The 24,263-nt window shown below is 37.4% G+C and overlaps 1 protein-coding gene across 1 annotated transcript in view; it reads right to left on the bottom strand.

Moving 5' to 3' along the window:
• RP1 (RP1 axonemal microtubule associated) overlaps positions 1 to 24,263 on the bottom strand; it is a 325,891-nt gene that overhangs the window by 141,317 nt on the left and 160,311 nt on the right. The window contains exons 17-19 of the mRNA XM_038000500.2: positions 22,146 to 22,277; positions 7,743 to 7,942; positions 3,490 to 3,576 (exon numbers count right to left, since the gene is read on the bottom strand). Coding sequence (XP_037856428.2) covers positions 3,490 to 3,576; positions 7,743 to 7,942; positions 22,146 to 22,277 — 419 coding nt within the window. The remainder of the gene's footprint in view (positions 1 to 3,489; positions 3,577 to 7,742; positions 7,943 to 22,145; positions 22,278 to 24,263) is intronic.

The following is a 24,263-nucleotide window of genomic DNA, read 5'->3' as shown; positions in this document are numbered from 1 at the left end:
AAGTCACCAAATGGTTTCCTCAAATCCTCCATATCGTCTAGCATAATGCAGGGTTTATATTAGGTGCTAAGTAGGAATTTCTTGACTTACTGACTGGAACATATTTACCTGTTCCTGTACGACTAGAAAACATTTCACTATATAGGCATATGCTAAGAAATGCTACAATAAATATTTCAGCTAAATTAATAAATTTTTCTCAATTACTTTCATTATACAACCAAAGATACAATAATAAAAATCACAGATAAAATTAAGAAACACTTAAAAAGAAAGAAATATTTTGCTAGACTCTATCAGTGGTATTCCAAATTTTAAACCTCAAGCATTTTGGAATAACATGTCATGTACTGTAAAGGAACCAGTGACAGGTACCGTATTTAAAGCCAGAAAGCAAAGATGTTCTACGATTCAAACCATTTCATCTGACTCCACTATAATCTAGTGCTTCCATACAGAAATCTCAAGGCTTTTAAGATTTTAATTACCATCTATTTTTGAAAATAAACTTAAGGTCCAATGATAGTGCTTAAGATCTCAATCTCTGGAGTCCAACATACAATAAGACCACTTACTGAGGAACCTCAGGCAAATAACTTTATCAAGCCTCAGTCTCCTCATCTGTAAAATAGAATATTAATGGTACCTAAAACAAAGAGTTGCTATCACACAGAAATACAATGGTATTTGTCAGGTAGGTGGCATATGTTAAGCACTCAACAAATACTCAGTATTATTATTATTGTTGTTATTACTGCCATGATTAAATAAAAATAAAAAATAAAAAAACCAGGATCCCAAAGTACATACATAGAATGATTCAATTTCACTAAAAGGGCAAAGCACATATAAACATATATATACATGTATTTATATGTACATACTTAAGGTATTTATACATATGTTTTTATATATATTCATGTGTTAACAATGGGGATACTTTCCAAGAAATGCATTGTTAGGCAATTTCATAATTGTGTCAACATCACAGAGTGCACTTCCACAAACCTAGATGGAATAGCCTACTACACACCTAGGTTATATGGTATAGCTTATTGCTCACAGGCTACACACCTGTATAGCATGTTACTGTACTATAGGAAATTGTAACACAATGGTAAGTATTTACAAATTTAAACTTATTAAACATAGAAAAGGTAAAGTAAAAATAGAACATAAAAGATTAAAAATGGTACACTTGTATAGGGCATTTGCCATGAAAGGAGTTTGCAGGATGCAAGTTGCTCTGGGTGAGTCAGTAAGTGGTGAGTGAATGTGAAGGCCTAGGATATTACTGTACACTACTGTACACTTCATTAACATTGTATACTTACCCTACACTAAATTCGTAAAAAAATTTTTTCTTCCATAATAAATTAAAAATTTAATTTTTAAAAAACTCTTTGACTCTTTTGTAATAATACTTGGCTTAAAACACAAACACACTGTACAGCCATATAAAAATATTTTCTTTCTTTATATCCTTATTCCATAAGTTGTTTGTTTGTTTGTTTTGCGTTTTTTTTGAGACAAAGTCTCGCTGTTGTCCCCCAGGCTGGAGTGCAATGGTGTGATCTCAGCTCGCTGCAACCTCTGCCTCCCAGGTTCAAGCAATTCTCCTGCCTCAGTCCCCCGAGTAGCTGGGATTACAGGTGCCTGCCACCACACCCGGGTAATTTTTGTATTTTTAGTAGAGATGGGGTTTCACCATGTCGGCCAGGCTGGTCTTGAACTCCCGACCTCAGGTGTTTCGTTCCGCCTCCGCCTCCCAAAGTGCTGAGATTATAGGTGTGAGCCACCACACCCAGCGCATAAGCTTTTTTTCTACTTATTTTATTTTTTTGAGATAGAGTCTCGCCTTGTTGCCCAGGCTGGAATGCAGTGGTGAGATCTCGGCTCACTGCAACCTCCGCCTCCTAGGTTCAAGTGATTCTCCTGCCTCAGCCTCCCGAGTAGCTGGGATTATAGGTGCGTACCACCACGCCCAGCTAATTTTTGTATTTTTAGTAGAGACAGGATTTCACCATGTTGGTTAGGCTGGTCTCGAACTCCTGACCTCGTGATCCACCCACCTTGGCCTCCCAAAGTGCTAGGATTATAGGCATGAGCCACTGTGCCTGGCTCTCTACTTAAATTTTCTTTTTTACTTTGTAAGTTTTCTTGTTAAAAATAAAGACATAAACATACACATTCGCCTAGGCCTGCACAGTGTCAGGTTCACCCATATCACTGCCTTACACCCCCACATCTTGTCCCATTGGGAGATATTCAGGGGAACAACATGCATGAAGCCGTCACCTCCTATGATAACAATACCTTCTACTGGAATACTTCCTGAAAGCCTGTCTGAGGCTGTTTTACAGTTAACTTTTTGTTAATAAGTAGAATGAGTACACTCTAAGTGATTAAAAGTATATGGTATTATATGTATATATAGAAAATATATTTTATATATATATATATAAACACATCCCAGTAACAGTTGCTTATATTAGCAAGTATTATGTACTGTACATAATTGAATATGCTATACTTTTATACAACTGGCAGCACAGCAGGTTTGTTTACACCTGCATCACCACAAATACATGAGTAATGCATTACACTAGGACATTACAACAGCCATGACATCACCAGGGAGTAAGAATTTTTCAGCTCCATTATAATCTTATGGGACCGCCATTGTATATGCAGTCCACTGCTAATCAAAATATCACTCTGTGGCACATGGCTATATTTTACATTGATATTTACACATATATATGTGATGTGTGTGTGTGTGTATGTATCTATATGTATACTGAGAGAGATAAAGCACATGAGACTCCAAGGAACCATGAAAGAGATTCATAGAAAAAAGATTTGAAAAAAAAAAAAAAATGCACCACCAGACGGGTCATCTAATGATCAATGAATAACAACTCATTTTTATTCTTACACTTCACTGTATTTTTCAGATTTCTTCTATGAACAGATATTACCTTTGCAAATATAACCATAAATATGCTATTTAAAAAAAAAAAAAAAAACCTTTCACAAGGATGAACCATATTTGTTTACAGTGTTATGCCCACAAAAATTTTGTTCACATTATTTACGATACGGATGGTCCTCAACTTACCATAGTTCAACTTACAATTTCTTGAGGTTATGACAGGTTTACTGGGAAGTAACCCATCATGAGTCAGAGAGCTCTGTATGACTTCTATGATGGGTTACAGTTTCTACTGAGCTTTCACGCCATCATAAAGTCGAAAAATCTTAAGTCAAACCATAGTAAGTAGGGAACCATCTGCTATGTCACTGGCATTAAATTCGTTTTTGACTTAGGATATTTTTTATTTACCACGAGTTTAGAGAGATATAACTTCACTGTAAGTCAAGGGGCATCTGTAATTAGGAAAATACCATTTTCACTGCTTTACATAGCCTGCTTGCTTCTTTTCATCAGAGAATAACTATGAAGAAAAAAATAAGTGACATGATTACCCTCTGCAATTTCCACTCGGGTTGCTCACTGGTTCCATCATGTCCTATCCTTATCTTATATATGTTTCCAATGCTTCTTATTTCAACCTAAATGAAATGCAAAGAAGAAAAAAATTATCAGAATGTTTTAAATTAAGCACATTAAAAAATTCTTTCTCTTTACACTAAATGCATTTTTTGTTCCTAATAGTTAAAAAGCTCTCAGGAATTCTTTCAGAGTCTAGAAAATAAGTGCCCTCAAGAAACAATCAGTGAACTTCACAGACACAGAGTATGAGACAGAAATATCATGAGACTTGACTAAAAATATGCAGAAGGAGTCAAATGAGAGAACAGGATGAAGAACACACATATGCTCAGTTCTCCGACTACCACACATTTCTCACTGGAAGCCAACACTTTCTGAGTTCCAATGACAGAAAGATGGGCTCATATTTTAAGAAATAAAAAAGAAAAAAAATTTTCACCAAAGAAAAGCTAAATATGGTGATTTCTACAAGCTTAAGCAAAGTGTGAGTCTAGAACTTCCTTGTACTCAAAATCCTGTCGTCTTTGATGATACCTAGGTTAAGATATAGATGTTCTACGTTCAAGGAAGAGAAGCAAACCTGCCCACAGAATATGGGTGCTGTTTTAGTTTTTGATGAGGACCAAGAGTATTTGTTAATCCAGGTAGCATCGTAGAGAACTGGCTTTGGGATTACTTGGAGCTCAACTGGGAGCTTGACTGTTGTAAACTGAGTAAAATATGTTTTTTTTACTTCTCTTATCTTCAATTTCTTTATCTGTAAGAATGGTCACATAATGCTTATGGCATAAAATTTTCAGTTCAACTAAATAAATGTATATTGAAACAATAAACAATATGAAGGTCCACAGGTATGCAAAGATGAAAATGACAGCACTGTCTCTAACTTGGAGAAATACACAGCCTAGCAAGGGAGACAGACTTATAAGCAGATATTTTTAGTATAATAAAATATGTCCAGGTCACTGAACTGTGAGAATTTTTTTTAAATGTAATATACCACCTTATTACTTAATGGCTTACCTAACAGCCACTGTCATTATTTCTACTATAGGTGCCAATCTACCTCTGCAGACTAGAGATATAAATAGGTAGGCACTTGCATATTATATCTGACTAGACATTGCCTACCTATGGACTAGACCCTGAAAGAGCTGGGACAGTCAAATCACCCAGAAACTATCAGAACTCGTCTTTCATACCCAGTTCCCATGCTAACAATTCTTTTTTTTTTAAGTGCCCACTACCACTTTCCCCTACAGACTGCAGCAGCTAGAACAGAACTGGGCCTGTTTCAATACCAGGTCAAGAGAAATTATGCTGGTGTCAACTGGGAAGGAGGAAAATAGAGATGTTAATCCCCAACAGCCAATTTCCCCCACTTCCTTATTCCCAGAGCTGGTTTCAGTGGCAGAACTCAGAGGCTAGCTCTTCCTCCCAGAGAAAGCAGGAAGTTATCCTCCAGTTTGAGGCTACTTTGTGTCTAAAAGGTAAATCACACTTTAAATATCCTTTCATTGTCCCAAGAATCTATTAGCACTTAAGTGTAAACTTCCTTTCTCCACAATTTAAGTGAAAACAATAAAGGGATATCTGAACAGTCTGGTTACCAAGCATATGTGACTTGATACCTATGTGCCTGTCACTGCAGAAGAGCAGAACTAACTGCTACCCAGCTCTGTGCCAGCCAGGCGGGAAAGACTTGATATTCTTGTCCCTGACAATCCACACAGTCACCCTGTGAAGGGTAAGGCTCTTTTAAGCATCTACTTTAAAAGATGAATAAACTCAAAGAGGTTAAGTCATTTGTCTAAGGATACACAGCTGGATACACAGAAAGTTCCAAAAGTAAAATTTGAACCCAGGTTTAATAAAATATCCCACATTGTCCTCAAAAATGGCTATATGCTCACTTCAGGACTGGAAAGAAGGAAAAGAGAATGAAAGACAAACTTAGAACTGGCAAATGATGCCAATTAAAAGGAACAAGAGAATCAATACTCACAGAGGAGAGAGAGTAGAAATGTGTCAATTCATCCTAATTTAGGATTCTCAAACTATCACAAGGCCCCAGTCCCAGAGCCCATTAACCCCTAGGCCAGTGCTTCTCAAACTTTAGCGCACACACAAATTACATGAAGATCCGGTTAAAATGCAGATTCTGATCCAGTAGGTCTGGGATGGGAACCAAAATTCTGTGTGTCTCACAAGCTCCCAGGCAATGCGCATCCTGCTGGCCTGGAGTCCACAAGACTCTACGCTCCTGGGAGCTTCCACATGTAGCCCCAATCTCCACCACTGAGGTAATAATCTAGAGCTATTCACTCTTCACAGTAAATGACAGAGGTGGGTAGAAAACATATCCTGAGCCATTTACCAGCAGAGCGAGAGTCCTTAGTGCCTGCAATCTGTCACCTGTAGAGCACTTTCCATCTACCGGGTACAGCGCACGACACACACCTTCCCAGGCATTCTTTAAATTTCACAGCAAGATTTTTAAGTATTATTACCTACCTTGTACTAAGTAGGAAACTGATGATTAGAAAGGATAATCAGTCTATTTAAGGTCACAAAACTAGTGAAAGGGTGATTTGAACCTGGTCTCTGACTCCAAGGCTTCTGTTCTTAACCAGTTTATGAGTTTTACTATATGTCAATAGGATTCCTTTTTTAATTTATACACATTTTCTCTTTTTGTCACCACACTACTTTAAATTTAGAAAGAAAAGATATTATTGCCTGTATTCTATACATAAAGGTAATGCTGGCCTGGAGAAGTTAAGTGATATATTCAAGGTCACATAACTAACATGTGGGAAGCAAGGACTCTAATCTAGCTTACCTGATTTGCAGTCTAGTGCTATATCCAGCATTCTCAACCTTGGTTGCACTTTAGAATCAGTTGGGGAACATCTGAAAACCTCAATACCCAGACTGCACCTCAGGCAAATTAAACTAGAATTGCTGGAGGTGGAATCAGGCATCAGTAGTTTTTAAAGCTCCCTGGGTAATTCCAATGTGCATCAAGACTGAGAATCTATACCATTCATTCCAAGATTTGACCATAAGTAAATTTTTCAGAAAAACATTGATAGGATTTATCAGCATATAAATACATATACCACAAGGTATATTATGGGAAAATTAGACTTTTGTGGGGTGACTTAGGGATCTAACCATACACACACATTCTGAATTCTAAACAATTATCTTCACATAATCTTTTGAAATATGTATTTGTATAAGGTATGGCTGCCTGTGCAAGGAGCCAAAGTGCTCTTCCACAACTGCAGACAACTGCTTTTCTTCAACGAAAATTAACTTTAATGATTACAAAAGTAGAATGACAGGCTTAGGTCTGAAAATCTAGAAACCATTTGGGTATTAGTGATTGCCAGGTACTGTAGCCCCAAATAGCCTTGGGTTCCTGGCAACACGAGTTGTCCTCAATCATTCTCTATTCTCTAGTCAGCCTTAGGATGCAAAAGGAATACCCTCCAGAGAAAATGACTGCTGTTTAACAGTGCACCAAAGAGCTTTCACAGGCAGTGGGGGTGGAAGGGTGGATTAGTGAAGTGGAATGTAATTGTCCTAATTGAAACTTGGCCAAAGCTCTGAGGAACTAGGAGAGGCAACCAGCCACATGCAAACTTAAGCAGCCTAGTGTTCTCTGACTCTAAGAAGTAAAAGAGAGAGAAATTAGAATGGGCATGGGCAGAGCTTCAAAACATGGCCTGTGAAGATGCCAAGGAAATTATTTCATTCTTAAGACTTTTTTAATTAAAAATATGAAACAAATTTTATAAAAGGAAAATAATTTCACACCTGTATAGCTCAGCTGAGCAACATCTATAAGTATATGCAAGTATATAAAAGAAGAGTTTTCATTACCAGAAGAATCTCTATACAGCATATAAGCTGGTTATAAATTGAGTTGAAGTTGGTAGTTTATAGGGCCAGTTCCAAACCCATGGTTTGAAAATATACTAAAATAAACTGTCTTTAAAGAAAGTAGTTTTTTCTACAACTCTCCTTGCTCGAATAAGATACGTGAGCAAAAATATTTCCTTTGATTGTTACAATAAGCATTATTAACTTACAGGCATTCTAAAAGACCAGAGATCCATTTTAACAGGAGACACACACACACACACACACACACACACTTCTACATTACAGAAATGTCTTTGAAATGTTCACAGGAAAATATCACAGTGTTGTTTACCTGAAACTCATCCTCCTGTCCAGGAAGGAAGAGCTGCTCTGAGCTGTCCTTGCGAAGACTTATTGGCCCAGTGACTCCTTTATCTCCATACACCCAGAGAGTGACATTGGCTCGAGTTCCTGTATTTCCTGTCAGCACTAACACCTTCCATTCATCTTCTGACAGAAGAGTCTTACCACTTTGGAAACATCTGATTTCTTCTATGGGGGAATAAAGCATTAGTGGCAGATCAGATACAACATCAGGCTGACAGAATCCTTTGTCACATTGGAGCCAAAGGACATGAAAACTGGGCAGGGTAGGGTGAGGCAAGCAGGAGGCACTGCACTGTGAGGACTCCAGGGAGCTGATTTGTGCTTGTCTCCTCACAGCAAGGTTCTGGTCAACTGACACTCAACCACCCAAGTAAACTGGATTCGAACATTAAACATCTGACCTACCTGGCAATCTTTCACTTACCCAGGAGGGCAAACTGGACTTTCTGTCCTATGTCCACAGATTTTTCATAAAGCTGCCTGCTTGACTTACGTATTTTATATAGAACTACCACCACATAAAGTAACAAAAAGGGGGAATTAAAACTTGTTTTCACATACGATAAGTAAGTGGCAAATTGAGGGCAGAGAAAGATTTTCTGAAATATTTCCAAAAAAATAAAAAAAGAAAACCTTACTGGAGTGGGTAATGGAAAGGATTTGGAACTAAAGAGAGAATTTTCACACAAACAAATGGTTCCTGAGGTGCTCAGAGCAGTTGTCCACGAGAGCAGGGCTGCACGGCACTTGTGTTTCGCAATGCATTCTCTAGCAACCAGCAGTGCCCAAACACAGCCACTCCTGTTTGTAAAGAATGCCATGACGTCCCAAGCTAGAATGGCTGTCTTCTTCACACTCCCTTTCGCCTGTGGTCTCATCTGAGGAGATACTGGGCCAGGCAGTGCTGAGGGCATCTCTCATGCTACTCTGCACTGGTTGTCTGAAAGTACCCCAACAACTGCACTTTAATTCTTCACTGATATTTCCACTTTGAAATCTTATACACCCAAGATGATGAGGTAAAAGTTCTTCACATCAAATGGTTAAAAGGTAGCCAGAGCTGATCTCCTTCCTTTAATTCTGTAGCTTGAAACTATACGCAGCCCTAGGCAGCACTTAGGATCTTACCGACAATGATGAAAAGCCCAACAAATATGAAATTATTCCTGCTAAGCTATAATGAACTAATTTTAAAATAAAAACCATGCAAAAATATACAAATAAAAACAAATGCTATGAAAGAACTGATATTCATTTTTTAAAGTTTTCTCTAGAATGTGCTGGGTAATCTCTGTCAGTATAACAGCTCTGGGTAATCTCTGTCTCTGGGAGTGACTGAACAATTTAATTGTTTTTAAGCTCCTAATATATGCAGGGTTCTGCGTTGCACCTTTTATATGCATTTCTCATTCAATCCTCATTCCAAACTCATAAGGTGAGTCAAATTATGATGTCCATTTTAAGAAGAGGAAAAGAAGCAGGGAAATTAAATAATATGGCCGAGTCACATAATAAGTAAACTATGGGATGTTTAACTGCAAAGCACCTGCACTTAAACAAGCTTGATAAGCATTCTGTATTCACCTAAACATAATTCACCAGGATGCAGCAGTGCTGCTAGCATGTGAGGTTTTCTTCTGCGCTGCACACTATCCTAAGCACTTAACATCCATCATCAAGTCACTCTCACTCAACCCTCATACTACTCCTATGAGGTGCTATCCCCTATTAAGCAGATGGACAAACTAGGACTCAGAAGTGAAGTGACTTGCCCAGAATTACACAGGAAGTAACAAGGAACCAAACTTCAAACCCAGGCAGAGCAAGTGTGAATTCCACGTCATTTACATCAGAAATAGCTGACCTGGAAATGATCACCAAAATTGGTCCAACAAAATTTTATGATATGATCTAATTTTTAAAACTCAATGTTACATGTGAACATTTGGCCACTGTGCCTGACATTTCTAGTCAAATACACTTGGAATTTCCTCAGGCCCAGGCAACTGCACTACCAGATCTCTACTGACAGACTCCACAGCACATCCATGAGTTCCAGAGAGAAACTGGTGATCCTAGGTCAATGGTGAACATTACAGGATGTCGATCATTCACTCACTTACTATCTTACGGATATCTTAGTCATCTAAAAGAATCACTTTTACACAATTCGAGAAGACTTTAGTTCCTATTAATTGCTGGGCATTGTGTTAGGCTCACTGCTCTCATAATAACAGAACTGATGAAAAGTTTGAAAGATAAATAATGACAGTCACACCCTGGAGATACATGCTATCCAGCGGTGAAAACAGACATACAAATATCTGGATTTCAAACACTCAAATACCTTCATGGAAAACCAACAAACAAAAAAACTACTGAAAAGTTCCGGTGTAGCAGAGGGCAGGAAGTGAGTAATTAAGGAGTGGGCAGAAAAGGCTGCACAGAGGAAACCTCAGTGCTGGATGTAGGAAGATGGCTCAGAATTTTGCAGAAAGACAGGAAGAACATTCTAAACAGAGGGGACAGCATTCCCAGTATGTACGTGGCTTGAAGCAGCAGGCATGCTGGAAGAACTGCAGGTGCCAATGTTCAGTTGAACATAAGATACCATATGTGAAGAGGAGAGACAGAAACGTGAGGATCATGGAAGGCACTGGTCAAGCTGGAAGGGAGTTGGCACATCCTTTTGCAAGCAAGAGAGAACCAGTCACAATTTTAAAGTATGGTGGTGGTATGAGCTAAGTATTGGAAAGATAGGTCTCAAACAGGGTGAACTATAGCAGGGACAGACTGAGGTAGGAAGGCCAGTGAACAAACAATAGACACAGGACAGTGAACAAACATACAAAGAAACAAACTCTGAAATGAAATCAAGAGACCACGGTTATTTAGTCTGAATTTTTTTCCATGTCTGTGCATGAATGAACACAAATCTATGTGTGTATGTGTTTAGCTTGTTTGTTTGATTTAATCTGCAAATGAGTTGATGTTTTCTAAGGTCCCTTATTCCTGCACTAACATGTTCTTGCATTACTTGCACAAAAATAACACATTGTCAGGGTACACTCATATTATAAAAATTGATGGCTAAGTATGATATAATCTATAATACAGAATGATGTATTAAAGTTTGTACTGTTATCAATTAAATATGAATACCATGTAATACTACGATCTTTTGGAAATGAACCAACGTCCATTAGTCTCAGACTATAAATTTCTGCTGAGAACTGACAACCATAAAAGCAGTTGCTTTTGTTGACCAGAAGTTTAAAATACTCTAAGCTAGGAAAATATTTAATGTGGACCCTGGATTAGTCAATAGACTTCTTCACGGTCACCCTGAATAAAATCAATGGTACCTAAGATGTATTCATATGACTCAAAAACATCCTCTGTGAGGGTGACTGAACAATTTAATTAAACACCAATCAGGTTGACTCAAACCAAAAAAAAAAAAAAAAGTTAATCTACTTTGTGCTGCTGCTAGTCCACTGAAGCTCTAGCGGAAAAAATAAATTACTCATAGAAATAAATAACAAATTAGCTGATTCTAATAGTTCATGGGTTGATTAAGTTGAGGTCAGCATAAGCATGAATTACCATCAGAGTGTGGCCATAAAGGGACAGCTTGTATAGCCTCTGTATGCTATTCCAAGACAGTATTTGAGAAAGTTGATTTATTCTAACATGTCATTGAAAACAACTGAAAACAAATGCTTCCTAATACCTGATAGTGGAATATCAGATATTTAAACCCTAATTTCAGAACATATAAATCTGAAAAAAAAATAAGACGGTGAAAGCATTCCCCTATAGTTATCTTGCAATGGATGAAATATATTTCTACAAAATTAACATAGTCTTGTTATATTCATAAATTTCAGTTTCTCGATTAAGGGATACAAAGCACAGGATGCACAAAGCTGGTACAGAAAACTAACATAGAAAACAGAATCAAATAATCAAAGGCATCCTAACATGCTTGCACACTGGATTAACACCAAGAAGATAAAAACTAACCAGTATCAAGGTAAAGGTCTGTGGCTTGGTTGAAAGATCAGTTATATGTTTTACACTGAAAGGATATTAGGATTAAAATATCCTAATGATGTTAATATAAACCAGAAATGCAATAAAAATGCCCAAAACATGTATTCCAAACTGAGACTGTATCAACTGATGTATAAGGTCCCATAAAAGGAATACCATGATTCTAAACTGTTCAGATTATATGAGAAGACAGGTTCCTACATGGAGATTCACACTTTAAGAGAAATATTCATAAAGGTGAAGAGTCTAAAACCATACATAAAACGAAACTATAAAAGCAATACATTTGACACAGATGAGAATATACTAAAAAGAAATACTGAGAATCCACTTTTTGGTATATTTATATACACATAAGATGAATATACTAAGAGGAAATGAGAATATACTAAGAAGAAACAACAATGGTTGTTTTATAGAAGAAGATATTGACTTTTATATAAGCCAAAAGAATTTATGGGTAGCCTTTCTGCTCAACATAAGGAGGTACTTTCAAGTGATTAGGATGATTTGAAATGGAATGGTTTATTTCTGCACTCTTCCTATGAATCTCTATGTTGCTTATGATGTGTCAAAGGTCTCTTCAAATCCTCAATCTATGATGAATGAAAACTTACACTACCTTTACAATATAATTTACGACACCACGAGCATTAAAAAAATAAAACTATATTTCACCCTGGATGCCAAGTGCTATTTTTTATATTAAAAGGGACATAAAAATTATGATGAGAATAACCATTAATATAATTAATATAACTACTTTATAATTCCATTTATGGGAATTATTCTAATGAAATAACATATAGATGAGCATCCATTACAAATTATAAGAAAATAGGTAAATATGTTATGCTACATCAACACAATGGATTATTTATAGCTATTAAATTTTACTAAAAATATTTATTATGAAAAATCCTTAAATGATTAATACCTTCTATTAACTGAGAAGGTTACAAAATGATATATTTAATATAATCTACAAGTGTGTATACATACACATATACACAAGTATAAATACTTTTTTTTTTTTAATTATTATTATACTTTAAGTTCTAGGGTACATGTGCATAATGTGCAGGTTTGTTACATATGTATACTTGTGCCATGTTGGTGTGCTGCACCCATCAATTCGTCAGCACCCATCAACTCGTCATTTACATCAGGTATAACTCCCAATGCCATCCCTCCCCCCTCCCCCCTCCCCATGATAGGCCCCGGTATGTGATGTTCCCCTTCCCAAGTCCAAGTGATCTCATTGTTCAGTTCCCACCTATGAGTGAGAACATGCGGTGTTTGCTTTTCTGTTCTTGTGATAGTTTGCTGAGAATGATGGTTTCCAGCTGCATCCATGTCCCTACAAAGGACACACACTCATCCTTTTTTATGGCTGCATAGTATTCCATGGTGTCTATGTGCCACATTTTCTTAATCCAGTCTGTCACTGATGGACATTTGGGTTGATTCCAAGTCTTTGCTATTGTGAATAGTGCCACAATAAACATACGTGTGCATGTGTCTTTATAGCAGCATGATTTATAATCCTTTGGGTATATACCCGGTAATAGGATGGCTGGGTCATATGGTACATCTAGTTCTAGATCCTTGAGGAATTGCCATACTGTTTTCCATAATGGTTGAACTAGTTTACAATCCCACCAACAGTGTAAAAGTGTTCCTATTTCTCCACATCCTCTCCAGCACCTGTTGTTTCCTGACTTTTTAATGATCGCCATTCTAACTGGTGTGAGATGGTATCTCATTGTGGTTTTGATTTGCATTTCTCTGATGGCCAGTGATGATGAGCATTTTTTCATGTGTCTGTTGGCTGTATGAATGTCTTCTTTTGAGAAATGTCTGTTCATATCCTTTGCCCACTTTTTGATGGGGTTGTTTTTTTCTTGTAAATTTGTTTGAGTTCTTTGTAGGTTCTGGATATTAGCCCTTTGTCAGATGAGTAGATTGCAAAAATTTTCTCCCATTCTGTAGGTTGCCTGTTCACTCTGATGGTAGTTTCTTTTGCTGTGCAGAAGCTCTTTAGTTTAATGAGATCCCATTTGTCAATTTTGGCTTTTGCTGCCGTTGCTTTTGGTGTTTTACACATGAAGTCTTTCCCCATGCCTATGTCCTGAATGGTACTACCTTAGGGTTTTTATGGTATTAGTTCTAACATTTAAGTTTCTAATCCATCTTGAATTAATTTTCGTATAAGGAGTAAGGAAAGGATCCAGTTTCAGCTTTCTACTTATGGCTAGCCAATTTTCCCAGCACCATTTATTAAATAGGGAATCCTTTCCCCATTTCTGGTTTCTCTCAGGTTTGTCAAAGATCAGATGGCTGTAGATGTGTGGTATTATTTCTGAGGACTCTGTTCTGTTCCATTGGTCTATATCTCTGTTTTGGTACCAGTACCATGCTGTTTTGGTTACTGTAGCCTTGTAGTATAGTTTGAAGTCAGGTAGCGTGATGCCACCAGCTTTGTTCTTTTGGCTTAGGATTGTCTTGGAGATGCGGGCTCTTTTTTGGTTCCATATGAACTTTAAAGCAGTTTTTTCCAATTCTGTGAAGAAACTCATTGGTAGCTTGATGGGGATGGCATTGAATCTATAAATAACCTTGGGCAGTATGGCCATTTTCACGATATTGATTCTTCCTATCCATGAGCACGGTATGTTCTTCCATTTGTTTGTATCCTCTTTTATTTCACTGAGCAGTGGTTTGTAGTTCTCCTTGAAGAGGTCCTTCACATCCCTTGTAAGTTGGATTCCTAGGTATTTTATTCTCTTTGAAGCAATTGTGAATGGAAGTTCATTCATGATTTGGCTCTCTGTTTGTCTGTTACTGGTGTATAAGAATGCTTGTGATTTTTTCACATTAATTTTGTATCCTGAGACTTTTCCGAAGTTGCTTATCAGCTTAAGGAGATTTTGGGCTGAGACAATGGGGTTTTCTAAATATACAATCATGTCGTCTGCAAACAGGGACAATTTGACTTCTTTTTTTCCTAACTGAATACCCTTGATTTCTTTCTCTTGCCTGATTGCCCTAGCCAGAACTTCCAACACTATGTTGAATAGCAGTGGTGAGAGAGGGCATCCCTGTCTTGTGCCAGTTTTCAAAGGGAATTTTTCCATTTTTTGCCCATTCAATATGATATTGGCTGTGGGTTTGTCATAAATAGCTCTTATTATTTTGAGGTACGTTCCATCAATACCAAATTTATTGAGCGTTTTTAGCATGAAGGGCTGTTGAATTTTGTCAAAAGCCTTTTCTGCATCTATTGAGATAATGATGTGGTTCTTGTCTTTGGTTCTGTTTATATGCTGGATTATGTTTATTGATTTGCGAATGTTGAACCAGCCTTGCATCCCAGGGAAGAAGCCCACTTGATCATGGTGGATAAGCTTTTTGATGTGTTGCTGAATCCGGTTTGCCAGTATTTTATTGAGGATTTTTGCATCGATGTTCATCAGGGATATTGGTCTAAAATTCTCTTTTTTTGTTGTGTCTCTGCCAGGCTTTGGTATCAGGATGATGTTGGCCTCATAAAATGAGTTAGGGAGGATTCCCTCTTTTTCTATTGATTGGAATAGTTTCAGAAGGAATGGTACCAGCTCATCCTTGTACCTCTGGTAGAATTCAGCTGTGAATCCATCTGGTCCTGGACTTTTTTTGGTTGGTAGGCTATTAATTATTGCCTCAATTTCAGAGCCTGCTATTGGTCTATTCAGGGATTCAACTTCTTCCTGGTTTAGTCTTGGAAGAGTGTAAGTGTCCAAGAAATTATCCATTTCTTCTAGATTTTCTAGTTTATTTGCATAGAGGTGTTTATAGTATTCTCTGATGGTAGTTTGTATTTCTGTGGGGTCAGTGGTGATATCCCCTTTATCATTTTTTATTGTGTCTATTTGATTCTTCTCTCTTTTCTTCTTTATTAGTCTTGCTAGCGGTCTGTCAATTTTGTTGATCTTTTCAAAAAACCAACTCCTGGATTCATTGATTTTTTGGATGGTTTTTTGTGTCTCTATCTCCTTCAGTTCTGCTCTGATCTTAGTTATTTCTTGCCTTCTGCTAGCTTTTGAAAGCATTTGCTCTTGCTTCTCTAGTTCTTTTAATTGTGATGTTAGAGTGTCAGTTTTAGATTTTTCCTCTCTTGTGGGCATTTAGTGCTATAAATTTCCCTCTACACACTGCTTTAAATGTGTCCCAGAGATTCTGGTATGTTGTATCTTTGCTCTCATTGGTTTCAAAGAACATCTTTATTTCTGCCTTCATTTCGTTATGTACCCAGTAGTCATCCAGGAGCAGGTTGTTCAGTTTCCATGTAGTTGAGCGGTTTTGATTGAGTTTCTTAGTCCTGAGTTCTAGTTTGATTGCACTGTGGTCTGAGAGACAGTTTGTTATAATTTCTGTTCTTGTACATTTGCTGAGGAGTGCTTTACTTCCCATTATGTGGTCAATTTTGGAATAAGTGTGATGTGGTGCTGAGAAGAATGTATATTCTGTTGATTTGGGGTGGAGAGTTCTATAGATGTCTATTAGGTCTGCTTGCTGCAGAGATGAGTTCAATTCCTGGATATCCTTGTTAACTTTCTGTCTCGTTGATCTGTCTAATGTTGACAGTGGAGTGTTGAAGTCTCCCATTATTATTGTATGGGAGTCTAAGTCTCTTTGTAAGTCTCTAAGGACTTGCTTTATGAATCTGGGTGCTCCTGTGTTGGGTGCATATATATTTAGGATAGTTAGCTCTTCCTGTTGAATTGATCCCTTTACCATTATGTAATGGCCTTCTTTGTCTCTTTTGATCTTTGATGGTTTAAAGTCTGTTTTATCAGAGACTAGTATTGCAACCCCTGCTTTTTTTTGTTCTCCATTTGCTTGGTAGATCTTCCTCCATCCCTTTATTTTGAGCCTATGTATGTCTCTGCATGTGAGATGGGTCTCCTGAATACAGCAGACTGATGGGTCTTGACTCTTTATCCAGTTTGCCAGTCTGTGTCTTTTAATTGGAGCATTTAGTCCATTTACATTTAAGGTTAATATTGTTATGTGTGAACATGATCCTGCCATTATGATATTAACTGGTTATTTTGCTCGTTAGTTGATGCAGTTTCTTCCTAGCCTAAATGGTCTTTACATTTTGGCATGGTTTTGCAATGGCTGGTACCAGTTGTTCCTTTCCATGTTTAGTGCTTCCTTCAGGGTCTCTTGTAAGGCAGGCCTAGTGGTGACAAAATCTCTAAGCATTTGCTTATCTGTAAAGGATTTTATTTTTCCTTCACTTATGAAACTTAGTTTGGCTGGATATAAAATTCTGGGTTGAAAATTCTTTTCTTTAAGAATGTTGAATATTGGCCCCCACTCTCTTCTGGCTTGGAGAGTTTCTGTCGAGAGATCTGCTGTTAGTCTGATGGGCTTCCCTTTGTGGGTAACCCGACCTTTCTCTCTGGCTGCCCTTAAGATTTTTTCCTTCATTTCAACTTTGGTGAATCTGGCAATTATGTGTCTTGGAGTTGCTCTTCTCAAGGAGTATCTTTGTGGCGTTCTCTGTATTTCCTGGATTTGAATGTTGGCCTGCCCTACTAGGTTGGGGAAGTTCTCCTGGATGATATCCTGAAGAGTGTTTTCCAACTTGGTTCCCTTTTCCCCCTCACTTTCAGGCACCCCAATCAGATGTAGATTTGGTCTTTTTACATAATCCCATACTTCTTGCAGGCTTTGTTCATTTCTTTTTCTTCTTTTTTCTTTTGGTTTCTCTTCTCACTTCATTTCGTTCATTTGATCCTCAATCGCTGATACTCTTTCTTCCAGTTGATCAAGTCGGTTACTGAAGCTTGTGCATTTGTCACGTATTTCTCGTGTCATGGTTTTCATCTCTTTCATTTCGTTTATGACCTTCTCTGCATTAATTACTCTAGCCATCAATTCTTCCACTTTTTTTTCAAGATTTTTAGTTTCTTTGCACTGGGTACGTAATTCCTCCTTTAGCTCTGAGAAGTTTGATGGACTGAAGCCTTCTTCTCTCATCTCGTCAAAGTCATTGTCCGTCAAGCTTTGATCCGTTGCTGGCGATGAGCTGCGCTCCTTTGCCGGGGGAGATGCGCTCTTATTTTTTGAATTTCCAGCTTTTCTGCTCTGCTTTTTCCCCATCTTTGTGGTTTTATCTGCCTCTGGTCTTTGATGATGATGGTGACGTACTGATGGGGTTTTGGTGTTGTCCTTCCTGTTTGATAGTTTTCCTTCTAACAGTCAGGACCCTCAGCTGCAGGTCTGTTAGACTGCTTGAGGTCCACTCCAGACCCTGTTTGCCTGGGTGTCAGCAGCAGAGGCTGCAGAAGATAGAATATTGCTGAACAGCGAGTATACCTGTCTGATTCTTGCTTTGGAGGCTTCCTCTCAGGGGTGTACTCCACCCCGTGAGGTGTGGGGTGTCAGACTGCCCCTAGTGGGGGATGTCTCCCAGTTAGGCTACTCAGGGGTCAGGGACCCACTTGAGCAGGCAGTCTGTCCCTTCTCAGATCTCAACCTCCGTGTTGGGAGATCCACAGCTCTTTTCAAAGCTGTCAGACAGAGTCGTTTGCGTCTGCAGAGGTTTCTGCTGCTTTTGTGGTTGTTTACTGTGCCCTGTCCCCAGAGGTGGAGTCTACAGAGACAGGCAGGTTTCCTTGAGCTGCTGTGAGCTCCACCCAGTTTGAGCTTCCCAGTGGCTTTGTTTACCTACTTAAGCCTCAGCAATGGTGGGCGCCCCTCCCCCAGCCTCGCTGCTGCCTTGCTGCGAGATCGCAGACTGCTGTGCTAGCAATGAGGGAGGCTCCGTGGGCGTGGGACCCTCCCGGCCAGGTGTGGGATATAATCTCCTGGTGTGCCTGTTTGCTTAAAGCGCAGTATTGGGGTGGGAGTTACCCGATTTTCCAGGTGTTGTGTGTCTCAGTTCCCCTGGCTAGGAAAAGGGATTTCCTTTCCCCCTGTGCTTCCCAGGTGAGGCGATGCCTCGTCCTGCTTCAGCTCTCGCTGGTCGGGCTGCAGCAGCTGACCAGCACCGATTGTCTGGCACTCCCTAGTGAGATGAACCCAGTACCTCAGTTGAAAATGCAGAAATCACCGGTCTTCTGTGTCGCTCGCACTGGGAGTTGAAGACTGGAGCTGTTCCTATTCATCCATCTTGCTCCGCCCACCCATAAATACATTTTTAAGTGATCTTTGGGGAAGTAGCAAGATAATATAATTTTAAGATTTTCCTGTACGCTTTACGTATTCTAATTTTTTTCAGAATGAAATTATTTTTAGTCAAAGATGATTACCCAAGATTTTTCAGAATAAATTTACTGATTACTGTTTTTAAGGAAGACTTCAACTAATAGATTTTTTTCTGCCCAGGTTTGTTTTTAAAGTATTGGCACCTAAACACATTTAAGAAAGAAAATGCCATGGCTGAGACTTTGGCCCAGATTAGGATTTGCCTGGCAACACTGTGGAGCATGCCACCACAAACAGATGATGGACTGGCAGGATGGCTGCACTGCACTGTTCAAGTGTCCATGCACACAGACAAGTGACTGGAGCTGAGACTTGCATAACATTCATCTTCCTGGATCTTGATTTTCTCATTCATAGAAATAGGTAGTTGCTGGAAAGATATCTAAGGGAAATTTCAGTTCAGAGCATCAAATCATAAGTCTTCTCTTTTTATATTCGGTTTGAATGTGTTTAAATGCAGTGTTTCCAAACTTAAAATTATGCAGAAGTAATGTATATTCTCACTTAATTTTTAAAATATGAATTTCCAAAGTATTTACGAATAATATGGTGTCTTAGATTTGCTTTAAAATAATTAAATGAGGACATTGTAGGGCATAGCAGGAAGGACCATAACTAAAACAGGACTATGCCTATGTTGATCATTATTGAAGCTGAGTGATGGGTACATGGGGGTTCATTTGTCCACACTCTCTACCTTTGTATGTGTTTAAAAATTTCCATAACAAAAAGGTTATTCTAAAAAAAATAAGATTCCTTCCTCAACCCCCCCACCCTAACAAAATTAATATCATAATGCAGTTTAGACCTAAAGGAAAGCCTTGCAAATTTAATGACACTATATCTCTACTTAACTACTATAAAATAACTATTTATCATATATGTGCTATTTTAAGTTCTAAATTCCCTTGCCCCTTTGATGTAGATGAGAAAAGTTCCATCTTTCTCCTTAATAAATAAGCATTTTGAATGGAGAGAGAACCATTTTATTTTTTCTATAATTCCTCATTTCCAAAACTATACATCTTGCCCTATCCCAAAAGTGGATGGACAAATATAGTCTCATTCTTAAGGAACTGAAATTTGGTTTTAGATATCTTTAAAAGTAGAAAATAAGTTTTCTAAAGTATTTTTCAATGAACATATTTTAATATGAATGGCTAATGTAACCCAAATCTATCTTGACAGCTAAGCTGCAAAACCAAGAGGAAGGTATTTCTTTCAAGAGGCAACTTTTAACTATTGCAGTCCTTTGATAGAGGTAGAAAAAAGACAACTAAAGGGAATCATGATCTAATTACTCAGTAACAGATGAGAGTCTTCTAGGGAAATATTCATCCATGAAGACATTTTTTCCTCACTTAAAGTCATGGATGCTATAAAACCACTCCGACTACAAACAGAGAAGGCAAAATTTAACCATATCATGGGCATTTTATAGGTGGCATTTGCCTTACAGGAGCCTCATCATCTGGACTTCCCAGATTTCATATCCAAGGCCAAAATCTGTGACAGGTCAATGTTTTAAAAAGTTCTTGAAGAAACTGAGCTTAGTCTCCATTTTCTCAGTCTTTGGCCCACTCTCCATTTCCACTGTATTGCCATTAACCAAATGAAGAAACTTATAGGTCTTTTTACAATTAATTAATGATTTAAATTTTATTTTGTGTCTCATATGCCCTGGGTATTTCCTTCATCTCAATTATCAGGTTTTAGCCTTCCATTTCTGTGTGATTGTTTAATGTTTATCTGAACAGCTCACCTATCAAATTCAAGAGGGCAGAGACCAAGTCTGTTTTAGCTACAACATCTGACATTTAATGGGCACACAATTCATATTTAATGTTTAATTAAATGAAATAATTATTTGAAAAGGTCTAGGTTTATCATGAAGCCTAATTTTGTCATTTTTACAAATTACTTGGCCTGCCTCAATAAAAAAAAAAAATTCTTAAAAATTTCACAATGGTAACATTTTAAAAATATTTTTGTCAGAACAAATTTTCGTAAGACATACAGAAGGTTTTCTCATAAGCATTTTGCCACTCATTTAAAAAGTATTTATCCCCCAGGGATTTCGGCTAGCATGCTATTTTCAACCAAGTCAAATTTTACTTGAGGTGGCCATCCCTGATTTAGATACCATTACTTCCTGACACAGACTGAATTCTGCTGTGAGAAATTTTAACTAAGCACATATTTCTCATTCAGTGTGATTCTTCACACTGCTCCATGGATTCATGACATGACATGGAAATAAAAAACTGAGACTAGTCCTTTGCAGCAAAAATCAAAAGGCTAATTTCTCTTCCCTATGTTCATGTGCTAATAGCTGAGGATAGTCAACAAGAGACGTCTATTATATTACTATCTGAAAGAAAAGCTAGCATACCTAATAACTAATTTTTAAAAATCACTTTCTTAAAGGTAACATTATAATTTATCTGTCTCCCAAGACGGGTTTTAAAAAAATGGTCCCCCAGAGATGGTCCTCTATTTCATTTTACCCAAAGATGACTAGATTCTGATACACAGAATTTGTCAGATATCATACATTACACTTTCCCGCCAGATAAAAGTTAATACATTTAAGAGCAAGAAAAATGATCAAACTAATATAGAAACTAGGAATTTAAGCCTCTGGGACCGAGAGCACTTTTTTTCAAGCTTCACTTTCTATACCAGAGAAATAGAGATTATTTTTGTCGTTGCTTAGACTTTGGTGAGAATTTACCATTTTTCATAAAATATATTCATAAAATGTTGTGTAGGTAATAGTTCAATTGATGTTATAATTTAATACTATCTTCTTTTCAACACATTGTTCTGGATGAACATTAAATTTAAGACAAAGAAACACATTTAAAAATATATATATTCTTTATAATATAAAATTAAGGCATAAAAAAGCAAGATAACAGCCTACAAGCAGTCCATGTGGTATAACATGATATAGGCTATAAAATAATTTAATAGTCTTCCTGCGATGGCCACAGGAAGAAATAATGCAGTCAAACAAACCAAAAGCAGGAAAGCAAAAGCTGTGGCTTACTTGCAGTTGAAGAAGATAAGGGACTCCTATCCTCAGATTCTGGGGGTATTTTTTTCTGTTTTTTTGACTCATGGATCTTTTCTTCTTCTTGGCTGGGTGTTGCAGACATTCCCATTGGGTTTTCTCTGCCAACTGAAATTAAGATTTTAAAAGATGCCATCCTTTCAAAATCACTTGCTGCTTCTCAGAATACTCACCATATGTTCAGCTATGCAAGTTTAAGTTTTGCCATTGTTTCCATTTCAATGCCTAGTCAAATCCCTTTACTCAGAATTACGTAGTTAACAGAAAATGACTTCTTATTCTTACCAGCAGGCTGTGCATAGATGGCATCCCTATAAAACCTACTCATTGCTTTGCAAATCTGAACGATAGTTTAACATCACAATATGAATCAAACAACTTATTCAAAATGTTTTTCTTATAGATTCTAAATGGGAACTTCCTTAACAATCTTTTACTTTGCCTTCCTCAAAAGGGGAAACTAAAACGTCATTCAAACAGGATTTCATGTTACCTTACTGAAATATGTGAATCAACAAAATATACATACATCTATAAGCAATGAAAAACATTAGCTACTTTTCTACCTTTTACTTAGAAGCAAGTTGCTTTGGAGTCTTGTTTAAGAATAGGTATCTCTAAGTTAAATAATGACTTCAGCTTTATAGTATATGCTCCTAAGTGCTATTTATATTTAGGATTTCAAATTCAAGTTGTTTGTGTTCATTTTCTAGGATCAGGCATAGGCATATTGTTTTTAAATGGTGGTAATTCACACTATGAATGGCTTTAGGTTCTCATCAGCAACAAAAAATTATGTAAATTTCTGATTCTATATGATAAAGAGTAATAACAACTACTTCTTAATACCACAATTGCAGTCAACGATGTAAGATGACTCACAAAGTAAGAAAGCATAACAACCTCAAAGGTATGCTTAGTAGAAATTAGCAACACTTATCACAAAGGGTGATGGTGCAGACTCTACAATACTGGTGGCTGAAGAACTGTCCATGATTACACTGTTATTTATATCCTTCAGGTGTTATAAGATATCATTTCAGACAACAATAAGCTTTTAAATACTAATCCTTATAAAACATAGTTTTTCCTTGATAATAAAGGAATTTTAAAACATTAAAAAGAAGATAGAAATAACTAGAAATATGTTCATGGAGAATAAGTAATTGTAGAGGAAAAAAATTAAGATTCTTATATATAGCTAAGAGTTCATTTACCAATGTAATGTAGAAATCCAGAATCTACAAAAAGATAAACTATCTTCCAGTCACTGCATAGCACTAGGAACAAATCAATGTATAAGAAATGGCTTCTGACATTGATGGGGTTACAGCCCAGAGAGAGAATACATAAACATGACCTCTGATAGATACTCATGAGCTCTTTAACTGATACAAGCACAACGTGCATAGGGAGCACAGAGGAGAAAACAATTAATGTGCCAGTCCATTAGAAACAAGCCCAAAAAGGGTTGCACAACAAGGCCAGTCTATGCAGAACTGTGAAACGAGAATGCGCATTTTACCTCTCTATCCTTCCCACACTGGCTTCTCATTAATTCTACCTCTGCTTCTCAAAAAGTACACCAATATCTCTTTATACGACACAGTAGTAGGGAATTCAGAAAGTGGAAGACATTTTCTGGAAATGTCATCCAGCACCTTCCTATCCCTCTGTAGAGAAGGCTTCCTACTTTGTCTTCAGGCCAGGTGGGTTACAGAAAGATGTTCAAAAGCCAAGTACCAAAGTGACCCTCCAATAATACAATACTCTGAACTGGAGCAACCCTCAGTAGCTCTTTGTCTGACTTTTACAATAAAAAAAAAAAAAGTGAAAACTCTATCACTGGCAATGTAAAACAAAACCTGTGGTGAAGGTGAAAGAACCAGAGCTGTCTAGGTAGAGATGTTATCAAAAGGTATATGTTACCTATACAGCTGGATTTGGATGATTAATGACTCACTTCAGGTAGTACCTCATTATATCCAAAATTTAAGCTATATCAAGATCTACCAGACAGTAAAGGCAGTAACTCTACAAAATCAACTAGGAAAAGTCTTTTGTTTTATTGAATACCTTCTATTTTAAAAATAA

This window comes from Chlorocebus sabaeus, chromosome 8 (genome assembly GCF_047675955.1).
Source record: "Chlorocebus sabaeus isolate Y175 chromosome 8, mChlSab1.0.hap1, whole genome shotgun sequence".
NCBI lineage: Eukaryota > Metazoa > Chordata > Mammalia > Primates > Cercopithecidae > Chlorocebus > Chlorocebus sabaeus.
Note: the sequence above shows the minus strand (reverse complement) of the source record. Positions and strands in the feature narration are given on the sequence as shown.